The 10,286-nt window shown below is 50.8% G+C and overlaps 1 protein-coding gene across 1 annotated transcript; it reads left to right on the top strand.

Moving 5' to 3' along the window:
- The first annotated feature begins 577 nt into the window (after window positions 1-577).
- LOC119402522 (uncharacterized) lies at window positions 578-10,031 on the top strand. Its single transcript, XM_049418688.1, has 4 exons — window positions 578-2,660; window positions 2,856-2,942; window positions 4,411-4,881; window positions 10,012-10,031. The coding sequence occupies exons 1-4, from the start codon at window positions 578-580 to the stop codon at window positions 10,029-10,031; spliced, it is 2,661 nt and encodes an 886-aa protein (XP_049274645.1).
- The last annotated feature ends 255 nt before the right edge of the window (window positions 10,032-10,286 follow it).

Here is a 10,286-nt window from a genome sequence, read left to right as displayed (position 1 = left end):
TTACGACAATCAATGTAAGTCTCAAATTAACGTAATTAATGAAAGTACGAATCGCTTTCCCTTGCCTTGGTTTATTACAATTAATGTAAGTTTCCAACCAATGAAATTAATGAAAGTGCGAATCGCTTTCCCGGTATGTTGCGCTGAAAGACATCATTATCATTGTGTTTTATTTATTTTTTATTCTCCCCCCCTTCTGGTCACGTCAGCTAGCTGCATCACGCCTACTACTACGACGACGACGGCACAGCGCAGACTAAGGCGGCTTCGCTGTAAAAATGGATGCATAAGAAATAAAATTATTACAGTGGTGGCAAAGCCAGTTTAACTGCCCCATAGATGTGCCCATTGCCCTGTACAACTACCTTGTAACTACAATGCAACACACGATTGTAGTGTCGAAGGTCGACACTAGGTGACTTTAGTTATGTTCAGCTGTCATCAAGAGATGGCGCCACCTCTGACATATATAAATACGACTGTCACCGGAATAAAGGGGTTCTTGTGTGGCATGGGTTGAGTGTGTTCGTTGTCCTCAGTCGCGCCGTGTTGCCGACACTACAATCTGGCGACGAGGATGGCTTCCGCCGCGCTTTCGCCGCCGCCCCCCTTTCTCGCCGCCCCGGGCACTCCAGCCATACCATGGACCCGCTGGATACGCCTCTTCGAGAATTTTCTTCTCGCGTCTGGAGCGGCCGACCTGCCTGCGCCCCGCCGTCGAGCCCTGCTGTTGCACTGCCTGGGCCCGGAAGGACAACGTATTTTCGATGCGCTTCCACCGACGCCCACCGCACCCCAGCTACCGACGACTGAGCCGTTGGCCGCCGCCGCTACCTCAACCGGTGAAGTCAAAGACCGTGGCGTGCCCTCCAAGCAAGAAGCAGCAGCGACGAGTCTCCCAGACGTATACGACGCGGCCCGCGAGATTCTGGAACGACATTTCGCCGGCGCGCGCAACATTCGCCTAGAACGACATCACTTCCGAGAGCGCCGTCAGCTACATGGTGAGTCCATCCCCGACTTCGCCCTCGCGCTTCGTGAACTGGCAGCCTCTTGCGATTTCGCCGAGCAAGCCAACGATAATATGTGCGATCAGTTCGTTACCGGAGTTGCATCCCCGCAGTTGCGATCACGGTTGCTCTTGGAAGGTGACACGTTGACGTTCGACCGTGCCGTTGAAATTGCGCTACTCAGCGAGCGAGCCCAGCTGCAGTCGGAAGCTTTTTCTAATTCCGTTGAGCGCATCACACGCCAACATCCACGTCAGTATGACGCTTCCGAACAAAGCACGCGCGATAGTCGCCGGTACAACAACGAGGCACGCCCCCTTTATCAGAGCCGCCCTAGCTTGCCGCACGCTCGTCAAACGAGCTCGCCATCTTCAGATACCAACGCTGCCGATGTTCAGTACAGCAAAAATACGCAGGCTTGTGGTAATTGCGGCACACGTCACTGTGAACCGACGGCATGCCCCGCTCGCGGTAGAACCTGCTTCGCATGCGGCCGCCGTGGCCACTTTATGCGAGTGTGTCGTAGCTCACGCAGAGCACAAGGACAACGCCCGACTCACATCCAAGAAGTAGTTCCTGAACAAGATGCATCAGATGTCATTAGCCTACTGACTGTTCACGAAGACAAGCGCAAGGGCGTCTACATTGATGTCGTAGTCACGCCAGTCGCCTCGAGCTCAGAACCGCGCGTTGCTAAGTTCTTGGTCGACACGGGATCAGCTGTGTCAATTATACGGGAACAAGAATTTCGAAACATGTTTGAAGGGGTTCAGTTGACCAGCTCTGCCCTTACATTGTTGGACTTCCAACGCCGGAAGATCCCCGTACTGGGCCAGTTTAAAGCAAGCATCTCGTTTAAAAGGGAAACAGCCGTGATAGCCATTCATGTCACCCCCGGAGGAACTTCTCTTCTGGGTCTGGACGCGGTGCAAGCTTTAGGACTGCACATTGTGGGCGCGCAGCTACGCTGCCTGTGCACGGCTGCCGAAGCTTCAGAGACCATGAGTCAGAAAACAGCAACATCTGCGCATACGGGCGGCGCAGTTCCTGCAAGCCCGCCGAAGTTCGATATGCCACCTCTGTTATGGGCTAAGTTTTCACATTTGTTTTCACCGGGCCTTGGCCTGGCCAAAGGCGTCCAGCATCAGGTCAAAATGAAGCCGTCAGTCCCTCCAGTGGTGCAGAAGCTGAGACGCCTCCCACTTTCCCTGCGCAAGCCAGTTAGCGACCAGCTTCAGCGGCTCCTCTCCGATGATGTAATTGAAAGGGCTAACGCCTCTGAATGGATCTCTCCTATAGTTGTCGTCCGCAAGAAAGATGACAGCATCCGCCTATGCGTTGACCTCAGAGAGCCCAACAAAGCAATTGTAGTTGATAGCTTTCCCCTGCCTCATACGGAAGAGCTGCTGCACTCTCTTAATGGTGCACGTTACTTCTCAAAGCTCGACTTGGCCTCTGCATATTACCAAGTTACCCTTCATCCGGACAGCAGAGACCTTACGGCTTTCATTACGCACGACGGCCTTTTCCGGTTTAAAAGAGTGTGCTTCGGATTGGCGTCTGCTCCAGCCGCATTTCAGCAACTCATGACTGCAATCCTGCATGGTTGCAAGGGGGTCCTCTGCTACATAGACGATATCATCATCTTCGGTAGGACAGAGTCAGAGCATGTGAGAAACCTGGAGCAAGTTCTGCTGCGCATCTCCGAAGCTGGACTCAAACTCAATGATAAGTGCATCTTTAATGCATCAGAGCTATCATTTCTTGGCCATCATGTCAGCGCAGAAGGAATAGCACCCCTTCAAGCAAAAGTTGACGCAATTGTACATGCTTCCACCCCCACAGATGTAGGCATGCTGCGTTCATTTCTTGGTCTTGTGGAGTATTATGCCAAGTTTATTCCCAACCTTGCCGAAGAGGTAGAACCTACGCGTAAGCTACTTCGCAAGGACGTTCATTTTGAATGGGATCTTGCTGCTGAACAAAGCTTTACAAAGGTAAAGGAACTTCTTGCATCGAGAAGAGTTCTGCGAATGTTCGACCCAGCGCTCCCAGTTATTGTAGCCACAGACGCGTCTGCATATGGCCTGGGTGCAGTACTGCAACAAGTTTACGGTCCATCCATTCGAACCGTTGCATTCGCATCACGAACCTTAACAGAGACAGAACGGAAGTACTCGACAGGAGAACGCGAGGCCCTGGCCTGCCTATGGGCATGCGAGAAATGGCACATTTACCTCTGGGGACGATCATTCACTTTGGTAACAGATCACCAGGCCCTCGTATCCTTGCTGTCAACACAAAGCACAGGACAACGACCACTTCGCATTGCAAGGTGGACTGCTCGGTTGCTGCGTTACAACTTCGTTGTACAGTTCCGGCGTGGGGAACACAACAAAGTAGCAGACGCTTTGTCCCGGCTTCCTGTCCCAGGCACAGAAGACGGCCTTAAGATTGAAGAAGAAATAGTGTCCATCGTAACGTCTTCAGTCCATATCAATGATCTCCGTATTGCCACAGCCGAGGATTGCAAGCTCCAGCAGGTTGCAATGCGTTCAGACTACATGGCCAACCAAGAAAACATTGTCACCTGAACTAAGACCTTACTATGATGTGCGAGAGGAACTGTCAGTAGTGGACGGCCTGTTGATGCGCTCAGAACGCGTTGTAGTTCCAGCCAAGCTCACAGCTACATTTGTTCAACTAGCCCATGAATCACACCCGGGAATAGTGAAGACAAAGCAACGTCTTCGCGAAAAGTACTGGTGGCCAGGTCTGGACAAGCAGGTTGAGAGTGCTATCCACAGCTGCGCAACCTGCCAAGCTGCAGACAAGAGTGTTAAGAGCTACCCCACTCCACTGCAGCCAGTAGCTCTTCCCGACCGGCCTTGGAGCAAGATAGCTATTGATGTTGTTGGGCCATTTGAGCGTGCATCAGCTGACTGTCGTTTTGTCATCTCTGTAGTCGATTACTTCTCAAAGTGGCCGGAAATAGCTTTCTGTCGTGAAGCCTCCTCCCGTACAGTGCTTGACTTCCTCTTGTCGATATTTGCACGGGAAGGCTATCCGGTTGAACTCGTCTCGGATCACGGACCACAGTTTACATCTCAAGAATTCGAGTCCTTTCTTCAAGACAGAGGTATCAGGCACAGTTTTTCGGCTGTATATCACCCCCAAGCCAACGGACTGGTCGAAAGGTTTAACCGTGTCCTCAAATCATACATTCAGTTGGCAATACTGGAGCAGCACCCAATAAAAAATACTGTTACATAGTACTTGGGAATCTACAGAGCCACTCCTCACAGTACCACTGGACTCTCTCCGGCAGTGCTTCTACATAGCCGGCACATGAGGACATCCTTGGACGTCATTGGCTATCCCACTGCAAACTTCTTCGCAGATCCCGCTCAGGAGATGTCCTCACTTCGGAAGAGGGTGAAAGAGCGCCAGCTTAAAAGCAAGGATTATGTTGACCGACGGAGAGCTGCCCGAGTACCCAAGTTCCAAGTTGGAAAGTACGTGAGGGTCAAGAAGCCAGTCCCTGGTCCGAAAGGCACTCCCACTTTTGGACCTCCTTTGAAAATTCTCAAGCGAATAGGACGCTGGTCCTTCTGCCTGGAAGATGGTCGCACGTGGAATGCCTCTCAATTGACTGCAGTTCCCAAGGAAGCCCTGCTGCACCATGCGCTAATATGGAATGACAAAGGACACTCCCACGACACCGTGCGAAGTCCACCGACGCCTGGCAGACCGACTCTCTCCTCTGAGCTTCACCAGCACCCTGCTCCTAATGATGATGATCGTGATGGTGATAGTGCTCCAGTGGATGGTGATGGTGATTGTGCTCCAGTTTTTGGCACCGAACCGGCTGGTGAGCCACCACCTCTTCGTAGGTCCGCAAGAAACCGAAGACAACCCACGAGATTTCAGGACTATGTATAATGTACCATGATGTGAACATTGACTCTTTTTGTAATTATTTTTGTGTAAATATGTATATATTTAGGGAGGAGTAGATGTAGTGTCGAAGGTCGACACTAGGTGACTTTAGTTATGTTCAACTGTCATCAAGAGATGGCGCCACCTCTGACATATATAAATACGACTGTCACCGGAATAAAGGGGTTCTTGTGTGGCATGGGTTGAGTGTGTTCGTTGTCCTCAGTCGCGCCGTGTTGCCGACACTACAACGATCATGCGCCCAATTTATTTAATATATTGTGAATAGCTTTCTTGAAGCGTGCGGCCCTTCCCAATCATCGTCGTTGGTTGCTGCACATTTTTTTTTTTTTCGAACGTCCAAGTCTGCACCATCATCGCGTAAAAACAATAGAATACGCAAGCGCTCACGCATGCCACTTATTGAAGAGGAGCTCCTCTATGGAGCTCCTCCACGCGCATTTTGTAACTGGGTCAGATTTCTATGTGGCTCGATCCCCAGGCCAAGTGTCGTTAAATCGGCACGGTCACCCAACAGTACAGGCAGATGGTCTATTTTCTACATATATGAAAAAAAAAAACGTGCTGTAAAAGAATAGTTCAGTGCAAAATAAGCCTTAGAAGTCGCCGGTTATAAACCCCTCCCAACGCTGGCGGCCGCCATTTTGTCATGGCGCGTGACGTCACGTGCTGCATGCAGCGGATACATCGTCTCCTACCAAAGTTTCAGCCGCTGCAAATCGTTCAATTTCACCGCCAAGCTGAAAAAAGCTGAAATAACTCGATTGCAGCTGACCACGGAACAAGATCGTTCGCCGGAATGCAGACGCTCGCACAGCAAGCAGCTTGTTCCGTCACGCCTCGAGACTGCGCCAGTGTTGCCCGACCCTCAGGCCGCTCGCCTGTTTATAAAAATATTCAATCATAAATTAAGTTGTCGACCAAATGCTTATCTGTGAACGCTCAAGGATTAACCCACACGACACAGACTACGGTCGAAAATTGCGTGTCATTGTTCCTTTAACTACAGTATTTGCTTGCATTCTGCCAGGACCAGTGGCGCCCCCCCCCAGACATATTTTTCGGGGGTTGTTATACGAATACAGTAAAAAAAAAAAGAAGATTAAGAAGAGCTCCCGCTCAAGCAATATCTTAGTCGTTGCACTTAACGAAAATTACGGTCAATGAAGAAGTGAAAAAAGAGCCAGTTTTTGACTTGGTCATTGACGGTAATTTTCGTCAAGTGTGTGGTGTCGTCGTCGCTCCCGGCGCCGTACGCGCCAAACACCACCGCGGGTTCGAGCACTGGGAGCTTCATGCAGGCCGCCGCGTCCTCGTTCGCCCCGAATCAGTGATTTATTACGGGGGATTTTAATACAAGAGAACAATAATTCATTACAACCAATCGCACGTAAGATAGTTACACAGGACACCAATTAGCTAATACAATTGTTACCAAATGTGGCCGCGAATGGCACACCCACAAAACGAACAAACAAAGAAAGAACCAGGTTTGGAGAGCCGACCTACCCCTCGGCCAGCGCTCCCGCGATCTCGCACCCCAGAGCAGAAGGAAACAGAACAGACATACGGACACTTGAAAGAAACACACGGTGCACGATCGCGAGGCGCTGCCTCGGGACTTCGAGACTGCGGAGGGTGGCGCGCGCCCGCTGAGGCCGGAGCCCCGACAAAACGACGTAACCGCCGGCCGGCGGCGAAGAACAAAGAACAAAGGATCGCCGCCGGCCGGAGCGGCCAAAACGCGTACGCACCCTTCGAGGTCCCCAAGTGGTCTCTCTCGAACCTCGTCGCGCGCGCACCCGCTTCTCGGCGAGCGCGAGCAAGGTCCAAATCCCGCCAAAATTGGGCCAATCGGCCACCGTGTTTAACCTTCGAGGGCGGGGTGGCAGCAAAGTGACAGCGATTTACGACTAGCTGCCACCCGCCTGGTCGAGAGGAGAGGGACACGAGAATTCTCCAAGGGAAGATGGCGTCGAGCCACTGGCGCGGACGCCTGAATTCCCACAAGTGCAACATGCTATACCTGATCAGACGAGCTTTCGTCGAACTCTTGACAACATCTTGGTCGTTCTCCTGTTTCAGTGAAGCCTAAATGTTAGCTGTTTCGCTCACTGTAATACCTACATAATAATACGAGTGAAAAGGAGGGGGAGAGAGGGTATGCAGCGCTCAGAAAACTTAGGGCGGTGTTCTGACACCGAAACACCCCTCTAGCTACGGCCCTGGCCAACAATCGTTTTTCACTGATTAACGTTGTCCAATGCTGGTTAAATTATGGCTAATGTTGGCTAGAGTTTCTCATTGTTGGCGTGTGTTATGGTCGCCGAGACATCAGGACCTCTTCGAACTGCATGCACACTGAAAGAAATGTTCTTCAGGGAAACCTTGGCAATATCACCCTTCATTGAATCAAAGGAGTCTTGAGTTACTCACTTTGTAACACTCTTGCAAACTATCAAAGGTCGATGACCATGAGATTATTGTAGTAAGTAGAGCTCAAAACAACGCAGTGCGCAACGCTGTTTCTGAAGGCTGGTGCAAATTATAGCCATATATACTGTGTCTTCACCTCGCAAGAGAGAGCGAGAGAGAAACAAGATGGGAAGGCAGGGGTATTAACTGTAACTGAAACATCTGGTCTGCTACCCTGCACTTGGGGGAGGGAAAGATGGAAAGAAGAGCAGAGAGAAAACAGGAGGCGTGCAAATAAAAAATAATAACAAACTAATCTAAACTGTCGTCGCACCTGAAGTCCATCGAGGCTTCATTCCATTTTGTACGTGGCAGTGGCGCATCGGACAGGCTATAATAGTACCGTTCCTCGCCTCGCAAGATGTAGAGTAATGTGATCCCTTGAGGTAGCAAGATTTAGCACACTTTGGTTACAAACAGACTGGAATTAAACTCTTGGCTCCAATGCAGGACTATGGTTCCCGCTATCTGCATTTTGCGTCTTGCGACTGCGCACTTGCATAGTCCGTCTCTTCGCCCTAGCCTCCAAGATTTCGTGTGTTTTAAGAGCGGAGCTGCTTAGGCTCGGTACAAGGCCGGTGTCGTAGAACGGACACCCGGCGGGTATGCGCCGGAGAAAGCGGGAATGTGTCAAGCAGCTCCTAGCACGGCATAGCCACGCGTAGTATAGTATAGCAAGGGGGAGGGAAAGGGAAGCCAAGGTGAGAGGGTAATGCATGGCATAGCCTTGTGTAGTATAGTTCAGCAAGGGGATGAGAAAGGGAAGTGGGGGTGAGGAGAAGTGATGATAGGGTGAGCAGGAGGGAAAGGAGGAGGTGGGAGGGTAAACCATAGCATAACCATGTTTAGCATAGCATAACGAGGGGTGGGAAAGAGAAGCCAGGTGCAGAGGAGTGATGTGAGGGTGAGGAGGAGAGAGGGCGTTATAGGAAGAAAGAAGCTGGACAGAAAGAATAAGAAGAAATATGAAGAGACAACTCAGTCTGCTTTGGCACTTGCTTGACAGTTCGCTTGTTTACTCACATTTCACAGGCGTCGAACTTTATTTTTCTCTATTACCTACGTATGTGCACAGTTTGAGGGCAACACAAAGAAACCAGTGAGCATAAATTGCCCGCAAGCGGCGGAAAGTGCACCGGTTACGCATCAGAGCACCCGCCGGTGAACAACTGGTGCGGCGCGCAACAGCGTCGGGGCACAATCACGCGTGGCCGAGTCATTTGACGCGTCAAAGTGCGCCGATCGCTGACCACGCGCGCTCCGGGCGTTGGGTCACAGCCGAAGGAAAGAGTCGCCGTTTCGCAACGTGCCGGATTAAGGAATGCGCGCCGGCCGGCGGTGTGTTGCGAAACAGCGCCGCGTGTACGAGTCCCGCGGGCCACGAAGTCGAGGTGTCGCAAGGAACCCTCTGGTAACAGGGCCGTCGAACCTCTTTGCTTCTTCGCGTACTTGGACACGAATTGCAACAGCGCCCAGACGCTGGAGAAGCATAAGGCAAAAGTGGGAGTACTTGGGAGGACTTTAAGGGGAACGTCTTCGCGTTCCTTTGGTTCTTCCAAAAAGAGGGCCTCGCGGCGATAAATTTGAGCAAACTCTTTTACGCAATTGCTCGCGAGTAGCACATAGCGCATCTACGGGACTCGTAAAATATTCATATATCCGGCGATGGGAGGACGAGCTTCAACAGGAGGAAACTTGTAAAAAATAAGAAATGCCCACTGCTATGGCGCTTAAAGTGTAAGCACGTGACAAGCAACGAGCAGTGCAAGAACCTTGCTTCCACCGCTGAGCCGTCTAACCCACACAGAGCGAACTTTCATGACGAACTTTCGGTGGCGTGCCTCCGTCTTTCTCGTAAACGCGTGTTGTACCAGTAGTACTGATATATAATAATATCTGGGGTTTAACGTCCCAAAACCACAATATGATTATGAGAGACGCCGTAGTGGAGGTCTCCGGAAATTTTGACCACCTGGGGTTCTTTAACGTGCACTTAAATCTAAGTACACGGGCCTCAAACATTTTCGCCTCCATCGAAAATGCAGCCACCGCGGCCGGGATTCGATCCCGCACCAGTAGTACTGAGTATCGGCCTGTTGGTGCTAAGGAATGACACGTAAATGGCATTGCTGTCTGTTAGTTCTCATTAATATTGTGTCTAACAAAGAAAAACGAGCCCTTAAAAGTAATCTTTCCTTCGTAAATATATGTGTCGTTTATCGAGACACGCTGTCCAGCATTTCTAGGAAGGGAGGCCAGTCGATCCGGAATAGCGCTTTTCAATACCGCCCGATGGTGCTATACTTCATTTTTTTTTTAAACAAGATTCGTTGCTCGGCTAGTTGGTTCATGATCTTCAATATTGGATAGCGCGAAATCAAACAGGACAAAGAAGGAATACAGACGCACAGCACAGGCGCTACTCGCAAAAGCTTTATTCGGAGAGGTCTCTCTACGCATATACACAGCCGAGTGGCGCGCACAGACACACTGCACGTAACAGTCAGGGTCGGAAGAGCGAGACGTATGCACATGTTTCTAAGAACAGATTTTCTTTGCTACGCAGCACAGCAGACGTGCCACTGATAGAGTCGCTCTCGTTCTTTTTAATATGATAATCCTCCATGAGTTCCCTGGCAAGCGCATTCCCGCTTCTGCCCAGAATTCGAATGCTAGTCAGCAGTGGCTCTCAGGCACAGGTTCCACAATGCATAGGTAAATGAAAAGTCGAATTATTTTTAACGGATCGCTCGCGTTACGTGTGGTGCGCCTGCGCGCGCCGCTCGGCTACGGATATATGCAGCGAGACTTCTCTGAATAAAGCGTAGTTGCGAGTATCGC

This window comes from Rhipicephalus sanguineus, chromosome 8 (assembly GCF_013339695.2).
Source record: "Rhipicephalus sanguineus isolate Rsan-2018 chromosome 8, BIME_Rsan_1.4, whole genome shotgun sequence".
NCBI classification, from domain to species: Eukaryota; Metazoa; Arthropoda; class Arachnida; order Ixodida; family Ixodidae; genus Rhipicephalus; species Rhipicephalus sanguineus.
The sequence above is the reverse complement of the archived record's forward strand: the minus strand, read 5'-3'. Positions and strand labels throughout refer to the sequence as shown.

What these genes read in the sequence shown, in the direction of transcription:
- LOC119402522 (XM_049418688.1), top strand. Translation starts at nt 578, where the DNA reads ATGGCTTCCGCCGCGCTTTCGCCGCCGCCCCCCTTTCTCGCCGCCCCG. An exon ending in CGAAGAGGTAGAACCTACGC is followed by an intron (nt 2,943 to 4,410) that starts GTAAGCTACTTC and finishes ACTTCTTCGCAG; the next exon opens with ATCCCGCTCAGGAGATGTCC. An exon ending in TTTTGGCACCGAACCGGCTG is followed by an intron (nt 4,882 to 10,011) that starts GTGAGCCACCAC and finishes TTTGCTACGCAG; the next exon opens with CACAGCAGACGTGCCACTGA.